Genomic DNA, 27,735 nt, shown 5'->3' with positions numbered 1-27,735 from the left:
CAACCTACCTTGCCATTGAAAGGATAATACGCATCATTGATGAGAAGGGGGAAAATGACATCAGGAGCATTTGTGAGGAGTTCAAGGTGATTAAATGTGAGTAAAATTGGACACCTACCAATATGGTTGCAAATTTTGTGAATTTTCCTTAATGGATGGTTAAAAACGTGAGCAGACTCTTAATATTAAATCAGAAGATCCCTATTATAGTCATGGTGGGTTTTGTTGTTGTGTCTTACAGGTTGAGTCCTGCAGAAGTTGCATTCCTTAGGGAGTACTGTACCACCATGAAGCCACTGGTGAAAGCTTCAAACATTCTTCAGTCTGAGTCCACTTCCTTTATGGGATGGCTCCTGCCAGTAATCCAACAACTACTGTCCAAACTTAGCAGGCTGGAGACATCAAGCAAGACATGTGTGCCACTCATCAGGGTGATCCGAAGGGCCAGCTCTGTTCTAGGATGCCCTCTGGACCCAGTGGAGGTGGTGAGTGACAGGAGAATGGCGGCTAAGCTGTCATCCCTGTTGGACAACGTCTCCCACCCCATGCAGCAGACTGTGACAGCACTGAGCAGCTCCTTCAGTGGGAGACTGCGGCACCCACGGTGTGGGACGGAGAGATTTCGCAGGTCTTTCCTCCCCACTGCTGTCAGACTCCACAACAAAGACTTTAACTGAACAAACACACACATCCACACATGTGCAATAACACTAAGTGCAATAATCTTTTCTGGCATCGTTGTATTTTACTCAGTTGTATATAGCATTCGTATTCTATTTTTATCTTATTGTATATTTTTATTCTATTTTATTCTACTGTATATAGTATATTATTTTATTCTATTCTGTACAGCTGTGTACTGTATTTATTCTTATTGTATTCTAATTTTTGCGTCATAACTTTTGCACTGTCCACTTCCTGCTGTGACAAAACAAATTTCCCACATGTGGGACTAATAAAGGTTATCTTATCTTATCTTATCTTATCTTATCTTATCTTATCTTATCTTATCTTATCTTATCTTATCTTATCAGAGCCCTGCAAAATGGCCTTCAAAAGCGTTTTGGAGCGATGATGGAGGATCCAGAGTTGGCTGCAGCTGCAGTCCTCTTACCCAAGTTCAAGACTTCCTGGACTGACAGAGCAGATGTAACAGAGGCTGGTAAGGATTCATGTGATCCCATTTTTGTGTATTTTTACATTTGAACACATGCTTAAGTGAGTATTTCACCTAATACATTGTAAGCTATTGATGGTCTGTCCTGAATACTAAACAATCCTTTTTGAGAATTTGCCGTTTTTAAATTTGTGTTCAGGAATAATCACTGAAATTTAAATAACAAAATTGTGTTATCTACTTACAATTACAGCCTTGACATACATCAAACAACATCTTGAAACGACAGAGCATGAGAGTGAGGATCAGCAAAGAGAGTCATCTGATGAAGATGAATTCTTCTCCAGACCAATCTCCAGAAGGCTGCAAAGTGCAGTTGAGCTTGATGGTTACCTTGCTTGTGCCACAGACACCATGGAGCTGCTGCACTCCTTCTCAGGTATCAAAAACCTCTCTCTTAAACTGAACACAGCTCTGCCTGCTTCTGCTGCGTGTGAACGACTTTTTAGCTGTGCTGGTCTACTCTTCACAGCCAAACCAAGTCGGATTGCCTCTGTTAATTTAGAAAACCAGCTCTTGCTGAAACTGAACAAAAGGTTCAAGTGTGACAGAAATGCTAAGAGTTTAAGACACTCACCTGCCTGTTGTTCATTGTATGGGGAAAAGTTTAAACGGTTCTACGCATGTTCAGAAACATATTTGTCATTGTTTTAACAAACAAAATTCCTTCTTTTATATCTACATTTATTTACAAAACAAGTTACCTTTCTATACCTTGTTCATCTGAGAAATGTGCTTTGAACATAAATATTTATACTGGTGAATCGAGTTGAATGCCTGCTATTGACGACAGAATAAAACATCAGTCTGTTAAAAAGTAATTAATACTCTGAGTAGTTTTTGAGAAGAGTACTTTGTACTTTTACTCAAGTATTTTTTTAACACCAGTACTTTTACTTGTAATTGAGTACAATTTAACCAGTGTAACAGTACTTGTACTTGAGTACAAATTCTGAGTACAGCAGGTGGATGAGGGAAAGGGGAGGAAGGAGGAGGAGAGACCCGCGGACCGGCCGCGTCTCGTATTGAAAAGGAACCCGATTTGTCCCGGACTTCAGCTTGAATGGAAAAAAAATACACAAAGCTGGAGTTCTTCTGTGTCTTTACGTGGCCAGCTGCCTCTTCTTCTCCCATTCTCTCTCCCTCTCTCTCCTGTTGCTACTTAAATCATGAAACTGATCAATGATCAGCTGATCGCTTTTCTCTTAGAGATACTATATAGCTCATGCTTACGGAGCCCCTCTGATGACATCCTCCAAAAAATAAATAGATTGTGGCGACAAAATACTACTTCCTGCCCTCGAAATAGTATAAGTGCCCACGAAATACTTATTTGTGGCCACAAAATACTATTTCGAGGGCACGAAATAACGTGCGCACGAAATGCTAATTTGTGGGCACGAATTGGGTATAACGTGGCAACGAATTACGCATTTGTGGCAACAAATAGATGACGTGCGCACATCATATTGATACATTGGACAGCTGTGTAGAGACATAAGCATAAGAGTAGGCTAAACCTGTACAACATGGCCAGAGACAGTATGATTGAGTTTTATATTTGTCATGGTCTGCGTGGCAGACCTTGGGTGTGTGGGGAAGGAGGACCCAAAATGCGTTTATTTACAGTGGAGTAAACAATACACAATAATAGGTCTAGGTCCCTCAGACCCAGATCCCTGACAATTTTAGGCTGGGAATGAGCTACACATGCATTTTGAAAAGCCTGGCACTGAAAGGAACCATTATTATGGAGAGACAGTTAAACAGGATATTAAGAGCCCAGTTGCATTGCAGACGTAAGTACGACCCGGACGTTGGGATAGATTCTATTGTCAACCAACTGCAAGGGCCTGGGAAGGATCACGGTTATTGGTCAAGTGTTTCGTGCTCACAAATAAGCATTTCGTGCGCACGTTATACCCATTTCGTGGCCACGAAGTAGTATTTTGTGGCCACAATTTATTTATTTTTTGGACCATGTCATCAGAGGGGCTCCGTACATGCTAATATCACATCTTCACATTTTTTTTAGAGGTAACAATAACTTTGCATTCTCGCTACTCAGCATGCTCTAAAACAGGTATATGTTAGCAATGACAACATTTAACAAATGTTTTTAAAATTCTAGCCGTGCTAATTAGCCTTAGGATTGGTTGAGGTCTGTGAAAGCCTTTGGAACAAAATCAGTCTTGTAAAGCTCACTATTTTCCAGCTGAGCCTATAGCACATTTGTTAAAGTCAGTCCGGATTGTACAGCTTCTAATCAGAAACAATTAAAGTTTGTTTCTTTTTTTTCTGCTCATCAATCTTTTTCTGTAACCAGGATACCTGGAAAGTCTTAAATAACTCATGTTAAAATGTTGCAGTGCTGTAGAGTGGGGTCATGTTAACAATCCATTCAAACTTGTGGTCTTCAAGGTCAACTTTATCAACTTAATCTAGAAACTATCATTCCTACAACTGTGCTGTGTATATGTCACAACATATAGCAGGAACCTATAAACGTAACTGACCTTTGACCTCTCCTTCAAGAAGGTACATGTAATGTCCACAGTGATTAGACATACTTAATAAAACAGTGTGGGGCCCAGAGTATTGTTGTGCATCAGTGTGGAACATGTCAGTAACACTGAGGGTTACACACACTTTGCCAGGTACACCTGTTCACCTGCTCATTAAACACAAATGTCTAGTGAACCAATCAGACGTCAGCAAATTAAAGTATTTTAGCATACAGACATGTTCATGATGACCTGCTGAAGGTCAAAGCAAGTATCAGAATGGGGGAAAGAGATTGCGTGGTTGTTGGTGCCAGATGGGCTGGTCTGAGTATTTCAGAAACTGCTCATCCAATGAGCTCACAAAATTATCTCCACAGTTTACAGACTGTAGTGGCAATCCAACCAGCAAAAGGCCACCTGAGGGAATTTGAAGTATTTCCAACTCATCCTGGTGATGAGGTCAAACACAACCAGTACTTTTAACATTTTATCAATTATTTACCAATTTAAAAAACAACATGTGGTAACTTATTTTTAATTTTGCTGCAGACAAGTTGAATGAATGCTTACTGGATCTAGAACACCATTTAGATCATAACAGCTCCTGATCAGGATGAATTTCATTTTCAAATCAAATTTCATGTCGCAGTTTCACAATTTTGTAACATATTATTTCAAAGCTTGCTTATGGGCTTGTTTTGGAGCAGACCAACAGTCAGGCTCGTCTTCACCCTTACTGTCAGACTCTGAATTGATGGTTCTGCTATATCTCACCTGGCTGAGCTCTTGTAATTATTTTGTGATAAAACTTTTTCTATTTTGAGATCAAGATTCAAGTGGAAATCTTTGTGTGTCTGTCTCTCTCCCTTGGTTTCTGTAGAGGTACAGTGTGGGGGCGCCTGGATAAATGTTAAACAGAAGCTAGATGTAGTGTTCCTCCACTGTCCATTAAGGATATGAGGAAAAGAAATGGTCAAGAACAAAGTGTATGGTGTATTTATAAAAGAAAATGGCTTTTAAATTGTATACCAAAACCACCACCAGAAAGTCAACTACAACTTGTTACATAATCATCATGACTGTTGTATCAGTTTAACAGTTTATGGGTTGACTTCTTTCAGTTCATTCACTGTTTACATCATGAAGGAAAAAGAAGGCAACAGGCTGAGAAATGAAGCTGTTGTGTGTCTTTGTGGCCACACGGGGGCAGTGCTGCATAAATAGTAGAATCTCTTCCTGGACACTTTTTCTAGACCTCTTTTTAAATGACTAATAAAGACAACAACAAAATGAATTACATCAGGATCTGATATGGTTTTGTTTTTTTGTTGAGCTTTATATATTTCAGAATGCCTAGAGTTTGTTTGTTTCCCATGTTTTGTGATACAGAACATCTCCTCTCAGACGGCTGTTGTCTCATAATGGGTCATTACCTGGTCTGATGGGGTGTTTGTTCCATTTATAAATCAAGTGATTGATTTGTAAAATGAGAGATGGCCTCTGACCTGCTGACTGGTGTCTGATCTTCTCTGCTCCCCTCAAATTTGACAACTACTCAGCTGATGTGATGGTGGACAGGAAGTCACTAAACCTGGGACTCTGGAAACACATTTCTAGGGATAAAAAGTTAATGTAGATCGTTTCAGGGGATAAATATGAAATGATCGATTTGGTGATTATACTAATATAGTAAGAAAATAATGTATGAAAAAATGATTTTTTATCTATACACTTAACACTGGCAGTCCCAGGCTTCTACCTTTCTACCTTTAAAACCCGCCACCAGCCAAATGGCTGGTAGGCTTTTAGCTAAGCTTTAGCTTCAGGCAAGTGGAAGCTAAATTGGCTAGTCATTCATATGTAAATTGGGTTGTTACCTGGGAATTCTGGAGGGAGGGGAGTGGGGGTGTGTGGATGAGGGGGTGGGGGAGCTGCTAAAAGCTGTGAACTTCCTTTTGTGTTCGTCTTGATGCATTCTCAATCATCCAGGGAAATAAATCTCCAAAAGTCACCAACTTGGAGTGTTTCAGTTTGCCATCTTAGGGAGAAATCAACACACATGGGTGTATGTCCTTTGTTGCTGAGATTTATTGATAAAAACAGTACAAAAAATCAACCATTTGTACACATTTTTACAAATAATTATAAAAAGTGAGTGAGTACATTTCAACATTTTCAGCAATCACTCACAATCCTGCACTGCATTGTCATCAAACGAAACTGTGCAGAGGTGGAAAATGAGCAAAGGAAGCACATCAACTGAAGAAGCTTCTTGGATCAGAAGTTAAACATCATCCAGAACCTTAAAGAAGTAAAGTCGCTTTCTTTCCAGGCTCCTTAGACAACCATGACCTGGATGACTGAGAACCTACAAACACACATGAGCAGCAGTTTATTTAATGTGGACCTGAGCAGTGCCCAAAACAACAACCAAACAATTTTTATTGAACCCCACTTCAGCCAATCAGCAGTCTTTATCTGTTTCAGCATCAAACACAAACCACACCTTGAAGAGAGGTGACAAATCCACAAACACCTTCAAATGTAAACACACATCACACATGATGAACATGGATCCTAACATAGTTGATACTTTTTTTTGTAAAGCCTGATACTAAATGTATGCAGGCCACCTGAACTGCTTCGTCTCGAGTGCCGCCCACTGGGTTGGTCACTAGAACTGTGTGTTGCCATCACTGGAGCCGTGGTTGGTCTTTTAGATTATTTAGACTGGGACTGTTTTTTGTTGATTAGGCGGCATGGTGTCCTGACGGCTGCCTCTGTTGTTTTTTTTCCCAGGAGGAGGAGAGTGGAGCACAGGTGGACAGCAGCCACGGAGCAGATAGCACAGAGTTTTGGGTGAAGACATGACACAGGAGTCGAGGGAGCTCAAGGGATTATTGTGTTGTCTTATTTACTCCACTGTAAATAAAGAGCACTCTCCATCGCACGAGTCCTGCTTTTGGGTCCTCCTTCCCCACTTCACAAAGACTGAAACTAATTATACAGGTAATAATAAAGGAACCAAAAGTTCACATCTATAGCTTTAAATTTGGACAAATCTGTCAACACAACCATCATGAATAGAATAAAATACAAACAAACACTGAAACTAATGAAAAATTACACATGATATATGAACTGTGGAAACTAACTGAACAATAAAACTCAGAATAAACAAATTCAAACATTATATGAAAGGTATAAACTGATTTGCATCTTATTGATTTGCAGGCTCACTTTGCTCCAGGACTTGACGACTGGCCCAACCCGTACAGTCTTTGTCTCTTAATACTGAATGTTGAAAACTGATACTCATGGACACCTTATTTCAGCCTCTTTACTTTGCATAAGAGACCCAAAGCTTTACATCAACATGATGTTGTCTAGTGGACCAGCACGTCCATTACATGTTTTGCTGTTATTGCTGTTTGTTACGAGTTCAAACATTGAGGGTGAGCACAAAACAATAATGGTCCAGAAGAGCTTCGGTCAAACAATGATTTTAATGAACACGTGCGTGGGGAGATGAACACTGCCCACAGACAGCATCGATCTCCGCCCAATGATACACAAGCAGTTGTTTTATACCATCAGGGTTTACTTTTATGACGCACCCTCATGCGTCAAGCAGATACAACACAGGCATAAGTTTCAAAACCACAAATGTTCTGTTGACGACTTTGGACACATTTAAAAGGACATCTTCTCCGTCTGGAGGCCAGGTGCTTCCTATTAATCTTCTAACTCTCGCTTATCTCCTGGAACAAACTGTCCCTTAGGCAGACACAATTTTGCAGTCACAAGCTTTTGCAAACTATTATTTGAACTCTTACACCAACAACGCCGTTAAACTCGCCCTCCCAGAAGCCATCGTCCTCGTGGGTCTCTCTGCTCAGGATGGGGATGATGGCGCCTTCTGGGAACGACAGCTCATCTTCCGTTTGTCCCGCGTAGTCGTACAAAGCCTTTGCGAATGAAACTGCAACACAGACAGTGGCAACGAGGGTATTAAACAAAGCAGGAAATCAAAACTCCGATATTATCTGGTGGAGGCGGATCTCACTCCTCGAGTCTCCGTTGACGGAGCCGGTTGGGAGTTCGGTTTCAGGTTCGGTGGAGTTGCTGGAGGAATGGGATCGGGCGTCCAGCGCGGCCAGCGACTGCAGCATGCTCAGCAGGCTGTTGGAGGAGGGCAGCTGCAGGTATTTCTCCGGGACGTAGCCCACCTGTCCGCTACGGTTTCTGGCCTGGAAACACAGACAATGCACACAGACGATGACAACAGCCAAAAATGTTTCAACAGGAAAACTCCTAATGAGAAAAAATAAAGTCAGATGTAAAGAGTAGGGCTGTAACAATATCACTGCATCGTCGCCAGAATTTAATAACAGCCACAAAGAGAATAATAGGAGAGCTTTTGTTCTCTCTTCCTGAATTAACGAGAAATCTAAAATCCTAAACAAGCCTCTGCTGAATTCATGAAGCTTGATTTCATGAACACCGGTGACCTCCCCTTCCGCTGCTTACTTATTTTCATTCAGATTGAAAACACTCAGAGGTATTGGGATCTCTGTTGGGGCATGCTGTGGGGAATCACAGCACTAAAACTGTCAGGGTCCCTGTGCCTACCCGGTCGGCTCAGTACGGCTACATATGTTTTGTATTCCTTTTTTTATTTTTTTCCTGCTCTCTCCTTTCCCCTCTTTCCCTCCTCCCTCTGCCTGGGCGGAGCTTACCTGCGGGCTCCTGCCCTTGGCCCACGCACCTGTGGCTCATCACGAGTGATCCAGCTCCTTTATAAGACGGCAGCCCTGTGTTTCTCGTCGCTGGACCGTTGCCGACCCTCGTCAGTGTAACCCCAGCTCAATGACTTCAGAAGTGTTTCATAGCGATTTACCTAACTACCCATTCGTGTCTCTGTGTACAGATTCCCTGGACCTACCCCTGTGTTACCCGAGTGAGTGGAGTGTGAGGAGGAGTGGACGGAGAGTGTGCGTGTCTTTCCCGTTCGTGTGTGGACCCCCGGAGCCCGGCTTTCCCCTCACTTTTGTAAATAATCACCTGGTGCATCATAATAAAGACTCTTGTGCTTTCAAGACCTAGAGCCTGCGCGTGAGTCCGTTCAGTCCCGTTGTGACAGAACGGTCCAGCCACAATGGACTCAGCAGGCTCGGCGTCACCCGCCCCAGCCCCGGTCTCGTTGGATGAGCTGTTGCAGCGACACGAGCATATGTTGATGCGGCTCAGTGGAGACGTTGCCGCTTTGTCTCTGGCTCTCGCCCAGCGGACCCCGTTGACTGACTCTCCGCCCCCGCCAGCCTCTCCGGCAGACGAACCCATCCCGGGCGCGAGCGCGTCTCAGCCCGCAAGCGCGGCCCAAACTACACCTGTGGTCGTCGGGCATCAGCCTCCCTCTCCTGAACTGTTTCATGGTGAGTTGGATAAGTGTGCAGGATTTCTCACACAACTCACTTATTTTTTTCGTCAGCAAATTCACTGGTACCCTGGCGATGGAGATAAGATTTCCTTCTTTGTGCAACTGTTACGTGATCGCGCTCTACAGTGGGCCCAGGCAGTGCTACGATCCCACCCCGACATCTCCTACCCCGAGTTTTTGTCTAAGTTTAAGAGCGTTTTTGACAAAGGATCCGAGGCTGCCGCCGCCGCTCAACGCCTGTTAAATCTTAAACAAGGTAGACGCAGGATGTCGGATTATTCTGTCAATTTCTGGGTTTTGGCTGAGCAAACGGGGTGGGGGCAGGAGGCGCTAAAGAGTGCCTTGCTTAATAACATCTGTGATGAATTAAAAGGCGAACTAATAATGCATGACCTGCCTGCCTCTCTTGACTCTCTAATGACTCTGTGCATTAAGTTAGATGATCGCCTTCAGGCTCGCAGAGACCTCCGGGGGCGGGCCTTTCAGGAGCCACGGGCGCTCTTGGGCCCACCAGCGGGGGAATGGAGGGCTAAACCCAGTGCTGCCCACAGTGGCGAGCTAAGCGAGGAAGGCGAGCAGCCCATGCAGCTGGGTCGCTCACGGCTAACACCCGCGGAACGTCAGCAACGCATGGTCTCTGGTGAGTGCCTGTACTGCGGCCGTAAGGGCCACTTCATTGCCACCTGTCCATCTCGACCAAAAGGGGGCGCCCGCCCGTAGTTAAGGGAGTACTGGTGGGCGACCTGTCTAGTAAAAGCTCCCTTCCACGCTTAATGTTACCGGCCAAGTTAACAGTTCACACAAAAACCCATTCTGTGATGGCGTTAATTGACTCTGGCGCGGAACAGAGCTTTATCGATTCAGCCCTCGCGGAAAAATTAGGGGTTGGGTCTGACCCTCTACCTCATCGTTTACATGTCACCGCCTTATCTGGGCAGCGGCTGCCTGATATAACCCATGTCTCAGAGCCTGTGTCACTCACACTCTCCGGCAACCACACCGAGGTTCTAAGCCTATTCGTGTTTAAAGCTCCTCAAACACCGCTTGTCTTAGGTCACCCCTGGTTGCGACAGCATAACCCTCATATCGACTGGAAATCTGAATGCGTGGTAGGCTGGGGAGTGGATTGTCACATGAACTGCCTCCGGGCTGCAACTCCGCCCTCCGCGTCTCCTCCAAATAACCTGTCTGAGCCTCCGGATCTCACCTCTGTTCCACCTGTGTATCACGACTTGGCTGAAGTTTTTCGTAAAGATCTTGCACAATCGTTACCACCTCATCGGCCGTATGACTGCGCCATTGATCTTCTCCCAGGCACCACACTCCCCACCTGTCGCCTTTATAGTCTCTCCCAACCTGAGAGAGCGTCTATGGAGAAATACATCACGGACTCACTGGCAGCAGGCATAATCCGGCCGTCCTCTTCCCCTGTGGCAGCTGGCTTCTTCTTTGTAGAAAAGAAGGACAAGTCTCGCCGGCCTTGCATTGATTACCGCGGCCTTAATAACATTACGGTTAAGAACAAATACCCCCTACCGCTCCTTTCCTCGGCTTTTGAACTTCTGCACGAGACAACGATCTTCAGTAAATTAGACCTCCGCAATGCCTACCATCTAGTTCGGATCAGGGAAGGCGACGAATGGAAAACAGCTTTTAACACCCATCTGGGGCATTTTGAGTACCTGGTGATGCCCTTTGGGCTGACTAACGCCCCAGCAGTTTTCCAGGCCCTCGTGAATGACGTCCTCCGGGACTTTATCAATCGGTGCGCATTTGTCTACTTGGATGATATCCTTATCTTCTCTAAAACAGTGGCGGAGCACGAGACACACGTCAGACAGATTCTGCAGCGTTTGCTGGAAAACAGACTGTTTGTGAAAAGCGAAAAGTGTGACTTTCACGTGGACTCCGTGGCCTTTCTCGGATACATAATAGAGCGGGGTGATCTGAAACCCGACCCGGCGAAGGTCCAAACAGTGCTTACCTGGCCCGAACCCCCAAACCGTCGACAGCTCCAGCGCTTTTTAGGCTTTGCCAACTTCTACCGCCGCTTCATCCGAGATTTCAGTAAACTCGCTCTGCCTTTAACCAGACTCACTTCTCCTAAAGTGTCTTTTCAGTGGGACCAATCCGCGCAGGAGGCCTTCCTACGTCTCAAAGAACGGTTCGCTACAGCACCTATCCTCTGCCAACCCGACCTCCAGCAACAGTTCGTCGTTGAAGTGGACGCATCGGATTCCGGGGTCGGGGCGGTGTTGTCCCAACGGAGGGAGGGTAAGCTCCACCCATGTGCCTTTTTCTCTCACCGTCTCTCCCCAGCAGAGCGCAATTATGATGTTGGAGACCGGGAACTTCTGGCTATCAAGTTAGCACTGGAGGAATGGAGACATTGGCTAGAGGGAGCCACTCAACCATTCATCGTGTGGACAGACCACAGAAACCTTGAGTATCTCCGAGCCGCAAAGCGACTCAATCCCCGGCAAGCGAGGTGGGCTCTCTTTTTCACGAGATTCAACTTTTCAATTACGTACAGGCCCGGGAGCCGCAATGTGAAGCCAGACGCCCTCTCCCGACTGTATGACTCCTCTGAAGCGGAACCCGAGCCAGGTCCGATTCTTCCTGCCTCCTGCTCCATCGGCACGGTGACCTGGGAAATCGAATCTCAGATTAAAGAAGCTCAGAAAACAGAACCAGATCCCGGGACCGGGCCCCCAGGTCAGTTGTTTGTGCCCTCCTCTGTTCGTTCTCAGGTACTGCAATGGGCACACGCCGCCCGGTTCACCTGTCACCCGGGAGTACACCGCACCATACGATTCCTCCAGCGTTACTTCTGGTGGCCCACTTTGGCTCGGGATGCACGGGAATACGTCGCCGCCTGCACGACCTGCGCCCGTAACAAGTCGTCCAACCAACCTCCCTCCGGTTTGCTACAACCGCTGCCCACTCCGGGACGGCCTTGGTCCCACATAGCCTTGGATTTCGTCACCGGATTACCGGCTTCAAAAGGTAACACAGTCATTCTAACCATTGTGGACAGGTTTTCTAAAGCTGTCCATTTCGTTGCCTTGCCCAAGCTGCCTACGGCCCTGGAAACCGCTCACCTCCTCACCACGCATGTATTCCGCCTCCATGGAATTCCGGAGGACATTGTGTCAGACCGTGGCCCCCAGTTCACTTCACGGGTCTGGAGGGAGTTTTGCTCCGCCCTCGGCGCTAAGGTTAGTCTGTCCTCTGGCTTCCACCCTCAGACCAATGGACAGGCTGAGCGGGCGAACCAAGACCTGGAGGCTGCTCTGCGGTGTGTGGTGTCCACAAATCAAACGACCTGGAGTGACCAGCTGCCATGGATTGAGTACGCCCACAATTGCCTGACTTCCTCAGCCACTGGAGTTTCACCTTTTGAGGCGTCATTAGGATTTCAGCCTCCGCTCTTTCCGGCCGTTGAGGGTGACCTCTCTGTGCCATCCGTCCAACACCACCTGCGTAGATGTCGCCGGGTGTGGAGAGCCACCCGAGCTGCCCTCCTCCGGACGACGGCACGTAACAAACAGCTCGCAGACCGCCATCGGACACCGGCTCCTGAGCATGCGGTCGGACAAAAGGTGTGGCTGTCCACCCGCTATGTGCCCCTCCGGGCGGAGTCCAAGAAACTGTCTCCTACTTTTATTGGGCCATTCGAAATCGGTGCGCTTGTGAACCCTGTGTCTGTTCGGTTGAACCTTCCGCGCAACATGCGTGTCCACGACGTTTTCCATGTCTCCCAGATTAAGCCCGTGCTCTCCAGTCCTTTGTGCCCTCCTTCCGGGCCCCCGCCTCCCGCCCGGATCGTTGATGGGCTGCCGGCGTATGGGGTCTCCCGCATTATGGACTCTCGGCGCCGGGGGCTCCAGTATTTGGTCGATTGGGAGGGCTACGGGCCGGAGGAGCGCTCCTGGGTGCCTCGCTCGGCTGTTTTGTGTCGGCGCCTGCTCCGTGACTTCCATCGCCGGCACCCTGGTAAGCCCGGTGGGTCGCCGGGTGGCTCCCGTTGAGGGGGGGGGGGGGGGGGGGTACTGTCAGGGTCCCTGTGCCTACCCGGTCGGCTCAGTACGGCTACATATGTTTTGTATTCCTTTTTTTATTTTTTTCCTGCTCTCTCCTTTCCCCTCTTTCCCTCCTCCCTCTGCCTGGGCGGAGCTTACCTGCGGGCTCCTGCCCTTGGCCCACGCACCTGTGGCTCATCACGAGTGATCCAGCTCCTTTATAAGACGGCAGCCCTGTGTTTCTCGTCGCTGGACCGTTGCCGACCCTCGTCAGTGTAACCCCAGCTCAATGACTTCAGAAGTGTTTCATAGCGATTTACCTAACTACCCATTCGTGTCTCTGTGTACAGATTCCCTGGACCTACCCCTGTGTTACCCGAGTGAGTGGAGTGTGAGGAGGAGTGGACGGAGAGTGTGCGTGTCTTTCCCGTTCGTGTGTGGACCCCCGGAGCCCGGCTTTCCCCTCACTTTTGTAAATAATCACCTGGTGCATCATAATAAAGACTCTTGTGCTTTCAAGACCTAGAGCCTGCGCGTGAGTCCGTTCAGTCCCGTTGTGACAAAAACAGATCTATATAAATGATATTGCTCACATTTTTATGTATGATTATATTCATTAAAATAAATACCCCATTAAAACACTATATCTGTATATGAAAAGATAATCACCCAAGTAAATATACATAAAATATTGGCTCAACACGTGGAACATTTGCACAATGGCTCACAGGAAAGCCAAACTTACACAATAAACAAAAGTAAAACAGCAACAATGCACAATGTTCCTTCAGGGAAATGATCTGAAAACAACCACACACAAAGTACACAATGACTACACACCAGCAGCTCTGCAGAGGCGTTTATAAAAGAATGACTTCACACAATGATGGGAGCATCCACAGCTGACATTTCTACATTTAAGTAGACACCACTGACCACCCGAAAAATGTCCTCAAAGACTTCTCAAATTTTCTCCCAAAGGTCCAGGAGCAACTTTGTAACAGTCTGTGACAAACAAAGTGAAAATGACAACTAAGTAGCTGGGAGATCATCAAATTAACATTTTATATCCATGACCAGGTCACTCCGCAGATCTCAAACTGATCAAGAGTCCACGAACCGCTGTTAAAAAGCAGAAGCTGACAAACTGTGATCAAACCGGAGCGCTGCTGAGGCAGGATTGGATCACCATCAATCAGGATTTGGCCCAGATTTTCAGTAGCTGCACTTAAGGTATGAATTTAAAAACTGCCTCATTCATGAATTATTGCATTCACAAACTTGGGTGCCATGCCCGCTCACCTGCCTGCCCGGCTGGGTGACGAGAATCTCCCATCAGCCCTTTACGGCTGCGGGGCCAAAAAAGAAGCAGAGAACTGTGTATTTGTACATTTTTTGATTTGTCTTTATGTTCAGCAGAGCTTCTACCACCCAGGCCAACCTGACCTGCCTCAATGCACCGCACGCATTTTAGTTGAATTATTCTAATTCCTGAAGCCACATCAGTTCAACTGATCCCAGAGAAACACTAAAACGTCCAGTAGATAGTCTGTACCGGTGCGAGGTCTTATAAAAACTGAAACTAAATGTTTGTCAAACAGTCTAAGAGCCAGAGAGTGAACTAATACACAAAACAACCAAGCCTCAAACATGAGAGTGCATCTGCTACATAACTGTGTTTGTGTTATTTTTGTACCTTGACCCAGTCCTCCATGTCGCCATCATCGATGACCTCCAAGATTTCCTGCTCCTCGATGGTCAGCTCGTCTGGCTGAGAAGCCTGCAGAGAGACAAACACGTTCATTCAAATTAAAGCTGCGATGTAACAGTTTAACCATCTTCATTTCACCCGTGATGTATATTTTTCAAATACCGCCACACTGGTGAACGGACAAAAATGCTCACTGTGGCTTCAATAACATCAGCCAGAACACTGAAGAAAACACTGAGACCATGCCTGCATTTATACCACACTTTACTCAGGACTCAGGTAATATAAAACAACTAATACTCCAAAGCAGCACAAAACTCAGACTTAAACTAGAATTTCTGTACAAATTCAAAGAGCAGGTGTTTTAAACCTGGACACAGAATCATTAGTGCCACAAAGTTTGGGAAAGTAAATCTAAATGGGGGTTAAACACGACTGGAACTGATTAAAAACAGCCAAAACAAAAAGTGGCTTCACTTCAAAGTCAGAATTATAACTGGTATCCCAGTATTCGCTGCCTGTCTGTTGTCAGACGCATTTGTGTGACCATAAATACCACTTAAGTGGGAAAAGGAACTTCTGGTCATCTCTGCTTGGACTGCTGACTCAAGTGTCAAAAAATGATTTGATAGAGGAACTTGTATTGGAAAAAAGAGGAGCAGGGTATTGATCCCTGTTGATTTACCCGTCAGTCTACAGTCATAACTTTACCTATGACTAAAATCTGACACAAATGAGCATCTTCTGAAGGATGTCACCAGTCCTTCACCTGGTGACATGTTAAAGATCCACGTCCAATCCAAATATTTAATTAAAAGTGGAGTTTGTGCATTTATTTAGGAAGATAAACAGTCTGATAAAGTCGGAACAAACACGAGCTGGAAATAGTCCCACGGTGAGGAAATGAGACGACACATCTGTAAATAAAAACTAAAAATGGGAAATAATCTAAGTTCCTGTGCAGGGCAAGGAGTACAGTACAAAGTTCACTGTTCTGCCTTCAGGCTCATAGTTCAGACTAACAAAGATAAAGACCAATCACGCAGGACTTATTATGTTTCCTGCTTTGACTTCTTACCCAGACTGTTCCATAATGTGTGTGCAGCACTTTTGTGATTAAAATCTATTTAAATTAGTTGTTTATTTCAGTGCAGACAGATTATTGACACTCAAACAATGGAGCTACTTTGTCTGTTACTTACAATTTTTTAGAAAATTAGAACATTTTTTCCTGCTTGTGTATCAATTTAGAGGAAAGGTCATCACCCAGCTTCTCAAGCTTCATACTCCAGTGATCATGAATGTCTAAAAAAAAAAAAAATCTTTTCTGCATCTGGTATTGTTGAGATGTTTAACTCTGGACCAAAAAGGTGGATCTGCTCTGCCTAAAGCCGCTTTGAGCATCAAGGTCCTGAGCCGAGTCCAGTCCGGGCTTTTGTGGCCACGGCCAGCTCAGCTTTCAGGATGCCCGTGAGCTGCTTGTTCCACTCGTCTGATTTTGTATTGATTGTTGTCTAAACAAATTAATCTGTCATCTGTTGAGCTTTGTTCCACTTCTCAACAATCTCCTCTGATCTGTGTTCATTACAGCATTTTACCTGTGGTTTCCAACCTGTGCAGTTCAAACCTGAAGGATCCACATTTCACTTCACTTTTCTGTAGAAATTGATTTTCCGGTAAACTGATTAACACCTCCTGCCAACTAAATTAGTCAAACACGAACCTTATTTTATGCTACAAAATTTGTATTAAAAGCAACCCAAACACTTTGAGATTTGGATTTTAATAGTTTCAAAAATTATTCTTCAAGTTTTACTTGAACATTTTAGAGAAATCATGTTAAGTTCTAAATTTTTAAGGTTGGGGATTTCATTCCATGTATAATAAATACGAGTTTATTTTCCCCAATAATCACTAAAAGCAATCGCATGTGATATTTTATGCATTTAATAATGAATAAAAAGAGAAAAACATCAGTATTTACCGTACTGCTTGCTGGAACGCCATGTTCTTCTGCACAAACAGCTGCTGTTGAAACTCCTGCAGAACCTGCATGCGTTTCAAGGGAACAGACAAAAATATACATATATACTTATTTAAGGTTTATCACAAGCTTACAAATCAGCCCATGTCTAAACCTGCATAATTAACACTTAGTAAAGCCTTTAGGGTTCAGGCTTGCTCCCTATTTAGTTTTAATTTCTTGCCCACATTTATTTCTATTTAAAATTAACTTTGAAAAAAAAAAAGACCTCCAGCTGAATGAATTGTGGCCAGTGATCCGTGTAGCTTTGGGCCACATTTATAATTTTTTATTTTCCATTACTCTGTCAGTTTATTTCTGTTGTATTAAGTTATGTGATTTGCTTATAAAATGAACCCAAATCAGCTTTTTATTATTTTAAACAAGTCAAATAAAAGAAAACGCCAATAACAATTAAGAGAATGACCATAAAGCCGTTTCTGGTTACTATCAGCTGATCTGAATGCTGATGACCACTCTGGTGTTTGTGGTCACAGCCTGACATTAAAAACGTATCACAGGCTCGAGTTCACCACCTGCCTATTTTCACACAGACTATTTTTAACTCTCCAGCTGCTGAAAGCTTAAAGAGACAGTTAACAAATTACATAACATATCACTGTAAGTAACACAGGTGAAGGTACAAACAGTTTTAATTCTAATTTCAGGTTTTTTCTAAAGCCAGCTAAAGCAGCCGGGGACTGGACCACAACCTGGACCACAAAGCTCTCTGCCCACCCGAGGGAGGACGAAGTACCTGTGTGGATATTTTAAGCTGAACTCATGGGGCACAGCTATTAGCTGTTCTGGAAAACAAAGAAACCTCCCCAGTACTGGTCCCAGGCTAGTAACTTTGGTCTTTTGAATTGTACTTAAGTTTGGCCCCTCATCAAGAACCAGTTGCCTTGGGGAGACCATACCAGGGGACAGCATAGCTTCTCCTCCTCAACTGCGATCATTCACAGAAAGGAAAGGAGCCAGTGTAGGTGGTTTGACTGGCATCTGAAATAGGAGGCCTCCAGAATGTCTCCTAGACGAGCTGGTAAGGGCAGACCAAACACACACTGGACACATTATGTATCTCGGCCGGCTCGCCGTGGTATCCCAGTATTCGCTGCCTGTCTGTTGTCAGACGCATTTGTGTGACCATAAATACCACTTAAGTGGGAAAAGGAACTTCTGGACATCTCTGCTTGGACTGCTGACTCAAGTGTCAAAAAATGATTTGATAGAGGAACTTGTATTGGAAAAAAGAGGAGCAGGGTATTGATCCCTGTTGATTTACCCGTCAGTCTACAGTCATACCTTTACCTATGACTAAAATCTGACACAAATGAGCATCTTCTGAAGGATGTCTGACCTCTGCCTTAGAAACACGATGAAGAGCTGAGTTATTTGGAAAGCTACTCGTTTACACCGAAAGGCACCAGAGTGGCGGCTCACTGTTCTCCAGGAAGAGCAGGAGTAGGTGGCTGGGGAGGGGGACGTCTGGGCATCATGACCGGACTCAGATAAGCAGCAGAAAATAGATGGAAGGAAATCAGGTTTAGTAATATCAGTTTTATATTCTTTAATCTTGTACACCGTATAAATGCCTAACATTTTAATCAGGCTTCCTGTAGAAACAAGATGCTGCTGCGTCTCTGCTCACATGGAGAGGCAGAGGTTGAGGTTGTGTGTGAGAAATATATTACTATGAATTACAAGGCTAACAATTACACCAAACTGCCAGGCTTGACACCATCTGAAAAGTAAAATGAGCATAAAATGAGCAGCTTACCCAAGCCAAGTTAAATAGTATCCCACAAGTAGCTCATTTTACTTTTGCTCCCCCAACTTATTTAATCAACCAGCCACAGTGTGGAGCTGACATTCCAATCAAGCTTAATCAAACAATTAAGCTCTCTCTTTCATAGATATAAATAACTGCTGCTAGCTATGACGTTTAAGGAGTGAATAGTGAACTTCTTTTAATGGTGTGTTTAATTAATTTTATTTAATAACTTGTGACCTTTGAGTCCCTTCCTTGCAAGAATTATGGCCAATGACGGAAATGTATGTATTACATTTAAATCAAATCAAATCACTTTTTATTGTCACATCACATGTGCAGGCACACTGGCACAGCACATGCGAGTGAAATTCTTGTGTGCGAGCCCCACAAGCAACAGAGATGTGCAAACACAACAACACAAACGAGCAAAATACAAGAATGGCCAACCTGAAACTAATAAATATATGTACAATATATAATAGTGTATGCATTTCTGGATGTGTATACTAAATATTTTCCTACGTGTGTGTGTGTGTGTGTGTGTATACACATTTTTACAAATTAAATAGTAAAAAAATAAAATAAAATAATAATAATAATAATAATAATAAAATATATAAAATATACAGAGTTGAATATGTGCAAAACAAGTGGCATTTATATACAGTGTGGAGTGCATAATGTTGAAGTTCCAGTAGTGAAGCTGAGGTGTCTATGACGTGTTCAGCAGTCTGATGGCCTGATGGAAAAAGCTGTCTCTCAGTCTGCTGGTACGGGACCGGATGCTGCAGAACCTCCTTCCTGATGGAAGCAGTCTGAACAGTTTATGGCTGGGGTGACTGGAGTCCTTGATGATCCTCCCCGCTTTCCTCAGGCACCGCTTCCTGTAGATGTCTTGGAGGGAGGGAAGCTCACCTCCAATTATCCGTTCAGAGCACCGCACTACTCGCTGGAGAGCTTTGCAGTTGTAGGCGGTGCTGTTGCCATACCAGGTGGTGATGCATCCAGTGAGGATGCTCTCAATGGCACAGTGATAGAAGGTCCTGAGGATGCGGGGGCTCATGCCGAATCTTTTCAGTCTCCTGAGAAAGAAGAGGCGCTGCTGCGCCTTCTTCACTGTTTTGTTTGTGTGTACTGACCACGTAAGATCCTCAGCCAGGTGTACGCCAAGGAACCGGAAGCTGCTCACTCTCTCCACAGCAGCGCCGTTGATGGTGATGGGGGTGTGTACTTCTCTGCACCTCCGGAAGTCCACTATCAACTCCTTTGTCTTTGCGACGTTGAGGGTGAGATGGTTGTCTTGACACCAGTGGGTCAGGGCGCTGACCTCCTCCCTGTAAGCCGTCTCATCACCGTTGGTGATAAGACCCACCACTGTAGTGTCGTCCGCAAACTTCACAATGATGTTGGAGCTGTTAGTGGCTGTGCAGTCGTAGGTGTAGAGTGAGTACAGGAGAGGGCTCAGTACACACCCCTGTGGAGCACCAGTGTTCAGTGTGATGGGGGATGAGGTGATGCTGCCCAGTCTGACCACCTGGCGTCTGTCAGACAGGAAGCTAAGGATCCAGCTGCAGAGGGAGCTGCTCAGTCCTAGATCCTGCAGTTTCCTGTCCAGCTTCGAGGGAACGATGGTATTGAATGCTGAGCTGTAATCTACAAACAGCATCCTCACATACGTGTCTCTCTTCTCCAGGTGTGACAGGGCAGTGTGTAGTGTCAGGGCTATGGCATCATCAGTGGACCTGTTGTGGCGGTATGCAAACTGTAGAGGGTCCAGTGAGTCGGGTAGTGCAGAGCAGATGAAGTCCCTGACCAGCTTCTCGAAGCATTTGCTTACGATGGGGGTCAGGGCTACAGGTCGCCAGTCGTTCAATGAGGAGATGGTGGAGGATTTGGGTACAGGGACGATGGTGGCCATTTTGAAGCAGGCTGGGACTACAGACAGAGAGAGGGAAAGGTTGAAGATGTGCGTGAACACTCCAGCCAGCTGAGCCGCGCATGACCTGAGGACGCGGCCGGGAATCCCGTCCGGACCAGTAGCTTTGCGTGCGTTCACCTTCCTGAAGCACTTCCGCACATCCTCCTCAGACACAGTGTGCGCACTGACGTCATCCGCGGTGCGCACACTGTCCGGTCTCATGGTGTTCGCTGTGTCGAATCTAGCGTAGAATACGTTTAGATCCTCACACAGAGAGGCCGTGGTCTGCGGTGTGCTGGTTTTCCCTCTAAAGTCTGTGATCGTGTTTAGTCCCTGCCACATACTCCGAGGGTTGTCAAACTGTTGTTCCACCCTGTCCCTGTACTCACGTTTGGCTGCTTTGATCGTCTTCCGGAGTTGGTAATGTGCGTGTTTGTAGTCCGATGTGTTCGCGGAGGCAAAGGCGGTGTTCCGTTCCGCCAGTGCCGCGCGAACATCTCCGTTAATCCAGGGTTTTTGATTTGGGAAGGATTTGACTGTTCTGGATGGGACGACATCTTCCACGCATTTCCTGATAAATCCACAGACTGAGTCTGTGTATTCATCAATGTCTCTGGCGGCCACGTGAAACATTTCCCAGTCCGCGTGATCAAAACAGTCCCGCAGCGCAGACTCCGATTGGTCCGTCCAACAGTGCACCGCCCTCCGGGTTGGAGCTTCCTGTTTCTGTTTAAGATTGGAAAACAATGTTAATGCCACAAACGTGAGTTGTCATATACATCTGTGAGTTAATCTGCACAACCGTGTGCACATGTGCTCTGTGCATGTACACACACAAAGAATTGACCTTCGTTCCTTAAATTTGTAGCATTGCCTCTGTGCTGACTGATGGTGCTCAGTGGCTTTTGCTTCTTGCTTTTAAATCAGATGTCACTCTCAACATAAACACAAGCTACAGCAGCCAAGCAGTCTTAGCTGAGGAAACAAAGATACATTTCCTCATTTAATGTAAAATATTGTGGTGATGTTATGTTATATTAGGCAGGCAGCTGCCCAAATAACACTGTGACAATCAAAAGTATATCTATTTTGAACGCCTCAGCTGGAAAAATTCAAAATGGTTTGTAAAGTTGGCCACAGGTCTGTATGTAAATGGGAGTTAAAACATTGCTTCATATTTGGATATGTATGATGTTAGTGTTTCTAAAATACTAAAAAATGTGTTTATTAACAAAGTAAACTAAAAATAGACATTATTAAATTTTATACTTTTAACTACTGAATTGAACATAATATGAGATAATGTGTTTCCACTGTGGGAATGATGGATCCAATGACAAATAACTTTCAGATTAGTAAAGCTATATTTTTAATCTTTCTAGTTTTCCATTTCTATTTAGATGGTTTATATTTATATTTAAAAGGAACAGGATCATAACAAAATAACACCACTGCAAGTGTAACAAAAATATGTTGAAATCAAATGGTATGTTATTTGAAATCAATATGAAACAATGACACATGCATTTTATCCAATTTTTTTTATTTATTTAATTTTTCCCAATTGTCCAAATTAGTCTGTGATTTGCCTTATTGTCCAACAAATCATATTTATATACAAATATATGTGACTCTCAAATATGATTTAAATGGATCATTCCTCACTTGATGACGAATTATCCATTTAAATATTTGCAGAGTCCTAAACTTGATGCCAGTGAACTTATCAGCGGTTGGTTTTAAGAAAAAAAGCCCAAAAAATCCCCTATGAGCAAGCACTTGGCGACGGTGGGGAGGAAAAACTCCCTTTTAACGGGGAGAAACCTCCGACAGAACCAGGCTCAGGAAGGGGTGGCCATCTGTCGCTGCCGAGTGGGCTTAAAATGTTCACTGTCCATCCTCCTTCTGAAAGGAACTTCCTACAGACCAGGTATGAAGGATGCCTGAGTGGATATACAAAACTCACAAGTTCCTGGCTCTCACGGCTCCTCTGCAGAGGGTTAGTCGAAGAAGGAGGGGCATCGTGAGGGGCGTCGGGGGACGGGGGACTGTGCCTCACTGCCCTCCCCTTCTCCAAGAAACCCGTCTTCAACCGAGCCGAGAGAGCCGGGAACTTGTGAGGTGTGCATGTCCTGGTGAGCCTCCACCGTTTTATGGGTGGGTGCAGCCTCGACTGTACAGAGACAGACCAGACCAGCTGCACCACACAGACACTTCAAACCTGATCTGTGGACAATAAACAGACACACACAGACAGACAGACACACATATACACACACACACACACACACACACACACACACACACATATACACACACACACACACACACACATATACACACACATATACACACACACACACACACACACACATATACACACACACACACACACACACACACACACAGACAGACACACATATATACACACACACACACACACACACAGACAGACACACATATATACACACACACACACACACACACACACACACACACACACACACACACACACACACACACACACACACACACACATACATCTTACTATTAAAAAAATAAATAAAGTTAGGGTTCCTAACAATTAGCAATACAAGACATAAATACACACATAAACAATATAAGACATAAAAACAAGTCAAAGATATTTGCAACAAACAGACCTCAGTGCAAGAAAGTTACTTACCAGCAATGCAAGACATAAATACACACATAAACATTACAAGACATAAAAACAGGTCAAAGATATTTGCAACAAACAGTCCTCAGTGCAAGAAAGTTACTTACCAGCAATGCAACACATAAGTACAAATATAAACATTATAAGACATAAAAACAGGTCAAAGATATTTGCAACAAACAGACCTCAGTGCAAGAAAGTTACTTAACAGCAATTGAAGACATAAGTACAAATATAAACATTATAAGACATAAAAACAGGTCAAAGATATTTGCAACAAACAGACCTCAGTGCAAGAAAGTTACTTAACAGCAATACAAGACATAAGTACAAATATAAACATTATAAGACATAAAAACAGGTCAACGATATTTGCAACAAACAGACCTCAGTGCAAGAAAGTTACTTACCAGCAATACAAGACATAAATACACACATAAACATTATAAGACATAAAAACAGGTCAAAGATATTTGCAACAAACAGACCTCAGTGCAAGAAAGTTACTTAACAGCAATACAAGACATAAGTACAAATATAAACATTATAAGACATAAAAACAGGTCAAAGATATTTGCAACAAACAAACCTCAGTGCAAGAAAGTTACTTAAGAGCAATTGAAGACATACATACAGACATAAACATTATAAGACATAAAAACAAGTCAAAGATATTTGCAACAAACAGACCTCAGTGCAAGAAAGTTACTTACCAGCAATACAAGACATAAATACACACATAAACATTATAAGACATAAAAGCAAGTCAAAGATATTTGCAACAAACAGACCTCAGTGCAAGAAAGTTACTTACCAGCAATGCAACACATAAGTACAAATATAAACATTATAAGACATAAAAACAGGTCAAAGATATTTCCAATAAACAGACCTAAGTGCAAGAAAGTTACTTGACAGCAATACAAGACATAAGTACAAATATAAACATTATAAGACATAAAAACAGGTCAAAGATATTTGCAACAAACAGACCTCAGTGCAAGAAAGTTACTTAAGAGCAATTGAAGACATACATACAGACATAAACATTATAAGACATAAAAACAAGTCAAAGATATTTGCAACAAACAGACCTCAGTGCAAGAAAGTTACTTACCAGCAATGCAACACATAAGTACAAATATAAACATTATACGACATAAAAACAAGTCAAAGATATTTGCAACAAACAGTCCTCAGTGCAAGAAAGTTACTTACCAGCAATACAAGACATAAGTACAAATATAAACATTATAAGACATAAAAACAGGTCAAAGATATTTGCAACAAACAAACCTCAGTGCAAGAAAGTTACTTAAGAGCAATCGAAGACATACATACACACATAAACAATATAAGACATAAAAACAAGTCAAAGATATTTGCAACAAACAGACCTCAGTGCAAGAAAGTTACTTAACAGTAATTGAAGACATACATACACACATAAACATTATAAGACATAAAAACAAGTCAAAGATATTTGCAACAAACAGACCTCAGTGCAAGAAAGTTACTTACCAGCAATACAAGACATAAATACACACATAAACATTATAAGACATAAAAACAGGTCAAAGGTATTTGCAACAAACAGACCTCAGTGCAAGAAAGTTACTTACCAGCAATGCAAGACATAAGTACAAATATAAACATTATAAGACATAAAAACAGGTCAAAGATATTTGCAATAAACAGACCTAAGTGCAAGAAAGTTACTTACCAGCAATACAAGACATAAGTAAAAATATAAACATTATAAGACATAAAAACAGGTCAAAGATATTTGCAACAAACAGACCTCAGCGCAAGAAAGTTACTTACCAGCAATACAAGACATACATACACACATAATCATTACAAGACATAAATACACACATAAACATTATAAAACATAAAAGCAAGTCAAAGATATTTGCAACAAACAGACCTCAGTGCAAGAAAGTTACTTAACAGCAATTGAAGACATAAATACAGACATAAACATTATAAGACATAAACACAAGTCAAAGATATTTGCAACAAACAGACCTCAGTGCAAGAAAGTTACTTAACAGCAATTGAAGACATACATACAGACATAAACATTATAAGACATAAAAACAGGTCAAAGATATTTGCAATAAACAGACCTCAGTGCAAGAAAGTTACTTACCAGCAATACAAGACATAAATACACACATAAACATTACAAGACATAAAAACAAGTCAAAGATATTTGCAACAAATAGAGCTCAGTGCAAGAAAGTTACTTACCAGCAATACAAGACATAAATACACATTTAACAGCAATACCAGACATAAATACACACATAAACATTACAAGACATAAAAACAAGTCAAAGATATTTGCAACAAACAGACCTCAGTGCAAGAAAGTTAGTTACCAGCAATACAAGACATAAATACACACATAAACATTACAAGACATAAAAACAGGTCAAAGATATTTCCAATAAACAGACCTAAGTGCAAGAAAGTTTCTTACCAGCAATACAAGACATAAATACACACATAAACATTACAAGACATAAAAACAGGTCAAAGATATTTGCAATAACCAGACCTCAGTGCAAGAAAGTTACTTACCAGCAATCGAAGACATAAATACACACATAAACATTATAAAACATAAAAGCAAGTCAAAGATATTTGCAACAAACAGACCTCAGTGCAAGAAAGTTACTTACCAGCAATACAAGACATAAATACACACATAAAGATTACAAGACATAAAAACAAATCAAAGATATTTGCAACAAACAAAACTCAGCGCAAGAAAGTTACTTACCAGCAATACAAGACATAAATACACACATAAAGATTACAAGACATAAAAACAAGTCAAAGATATTTGCAACAAACAGACCTCAGTGCAATAAAGTTACTTACCAGCAATACAAGACATAAATACACATATAAACATGATAAGACATAAAAACAAATCAAAGATATTTGCAACAAAAAAAACTCAGTGCAAGAAAGTTACTTACCAGCAATACAAGACATAAATACACATATAAACATTACAAGACATAAAAACAAGTCAAAGATATTTGCAACAAACAGACCTCAGTGCAAGAAATGTACTTACCAGCAATACAAGACATAAATACACATATAAACATGATAAGTCATAAAAACAAGTCAAAGATATTTGCAACAAACAGACCTCAGTGCAATAAAGTTACTTACCAGCAATACAAGACATAAATACACATATAAACATGATAAGACATAAAAACAAATCAAAGATATTTGCAACAAAAAAAACTCAGTGCAAGAAAGTTACTTACCAGCAATACAAGACATAAATACACATATAAACATTACAAGACATAAAAACAAGTCAAAGATATTTGCAACAAACAGACCTCAGTGCAAGAAAGTTACTTACCAGCAATACAAGACATAAATACACATATAAACATGATAAGACATAAAAACAAGTCAAAGATATTTGCAACAAACAGACCTCAGTGCAAGAAAGTTACTTACCAGCAATACAAGACATAAATACACACATAAAGATTACAAGACATAAAAACAAATCAAAGATATTTGCAACAAACAAAACTCAGTGCAAGAAAGTTACTTACCAGCAATACAAGACATAAATACACACATAAAGATTACAAGACATAAAAACAAATCAAAGATATTTGCAATAAACAGACCTCAGTGCAAGAAAGTTACTTACCAGCAATACAAGACATAAATACACACATAAACATTATAAGACATAAAAACAAGTCAAAGATATTTGCAACAAACAGACCTCAGTGCAAGAAAGTTACTTACCAGCAATACAAGACATAAATACACATATAAACATGATAAGACATAAAAACAAGTCAAAGATATTTGCAACAAACAGACCTCAGTGCAAGAAAGTTACTTACCAGCAATACAAGACATAAATACACACATAAAGATTACAAGACATAAAAACAAATCAAAGATATTTGCAACAAACAAAACTCAGTGCAAGAAAGTTACTTACCAGCAATACAAGACATAAATACACATATAAACATGATAAGACATAAAAACAAGTCAAAGATATTTGCAACAAACAGACCTCAGTGCAAGAAAGTTACTTACCAGCAATACAAGACATAAATACACACATAAAGATTACAAGACATAAAAACAAATCAAAGATATTTGCAACAAACAAAACTCAGTGCAAGAAAGTTACTTACCAGCAATACAAGACATAAATACACATATAAACATGATAAGACATAAAAACAAGTCAAAGATATTTGCAACAAACAGACCTCAGTGCAAGAAAGTTACTTACCAGCAATACAAGACATAAATACACACATAAAGATTACAAGACATAAAAACAAATCAAAGATATTTGCAACAAACAAAACTCAGTGCAAGAAAGTTACTTACCAGCAATACAAGACATAAATACACATATAAACATGATAAGACATAAAAACAAATCAAAGATATTTGCAATAAACAGACC

General features: G+C 42.5%; 2 protein-coding genes across 3 annotated transcripts; one reads left to right on the top strand and one right to left on the bottom strand.

Moving 5' to 3' along the window:
- The first annotated feature begins 74 nt into the window (after nucleotides 1–74).
- Nucleotides 75–6,552, top strand: LOC147327224 (uncharacterized). The gene is made up of 6 exons (XM_086297371.1): nucleotides 75–96; nucleotides 242–557; nucleotides 1,033–1,162; nucleotides 1,371–1,713; nucleotides 6,310–6,388; nucleotides 6,481–6,552. Coding segments are annotated over exons 1-6 (942 nt in total). The 5' UTR covers nucleotides 75–94.
- LOC147327223 (F-BAR and double SH3 domains protein 2-like) lies at nucleotides 5,649–24,866 on the bottom strand. 2 transcript variants are annotated; one of them, XM_086294870.1, is made up of 4 exons: nucleotides 16,839–17,377; nucleotides 14,840–14,923; nucleotides 7,748–7,931; nucleotides 5,649–7,663 (listed from the first exon to the last, which is right to left on the bottom strand). In XM_086294870.1, exons 1-4 carry the CDS (start codon nucleotides 16,938–16,940, stop codon nucleotides 7,482–7,484), a joined length of 552 nt encoding a protein of 183 aa, XP_086150996.1. In that variant the 5' UTR covers nucleotides 16,941–17,377; the 3' UTR covers nucleotides 5,649–7,481. The 2 variants fall into 2 exon arrangements, with proteins under 2 accessions (XP_086150996.1, XP_086150995.1); XM_086294869.1 differs by adding an exon at nucleotides 20,959–24,866 and having other exon boundaries at nucleotides 7,577–7,931; nucleotides 16,839–16,903.
- Nucleotides 24,867–27,735: the final 2,869 nt, after the last annotated feature.

Source organism: Aulonocara sp. 'chitande type north' Nkhata Bay, linkage group LG6 (assembly GCF_057382095.1).
Source record: "Aulonocara sp. 'chitande type north' Nkhata Bay isolate Kocher_YH1m ecotype deep benthic linkage group LG6, A_spYH_male_GT1.1, whole genome shotgun sequence".
In the NCBI taxonomy this organism is placed as follows: Eukaryota; Metazoa; Chordata; class Actinopteri; order Cichliformes; family Cichlidae; genus Aulonocara; species Aulonocara sp. 'chitande type north' Nkhata Bay.
The sequence above is the reverse complement of the archived record's forward strand: the minus strand, read 5'-3'. Positions and strand labels throughout refer to the sequence as shown.

Bases quoted from the DNA above. Each gene is read 5' to 3' on its own strand.
- LOC147327224 (XM_086297371.1), top strand. The intron at 1,163-1,370 runs GTAAGGATTCAT...TTACAATTACAG, and splicing joins AGCAGATGTAACAGAGGCTG to CCTTGACATACATCAAACAA. The intron at 6,389-6,480 runs GTTGGTCTTTTA...TTTTTTTCCCAG, and splicing joins TTGCCATCACTGGAGCCGTG to GAGGAGGAGAGTGGAGCACA.
- LOC147327223 (XM_086294869.1), bottom strand. From the start codon at position 21,202: ATGTTTCACGTGGCCGCCAGAGACATTGATGAATACACAGACTCAGTC. The intron at 16,904-20,958 runs GTGAGTACAGGG...AAACGCATGCAG, and splicing joins GACGATCAAAGCAGCCAAAC to GTTCTGCAGGAGTTTCAACA. The intron at 7,932-14,839 runs GTACAAAAATAA...CTGTGTTTCCAG, and splicing joins ACATGGAGGACTGGGTCAAG to GCCAGAAACCGTAGCGGACA.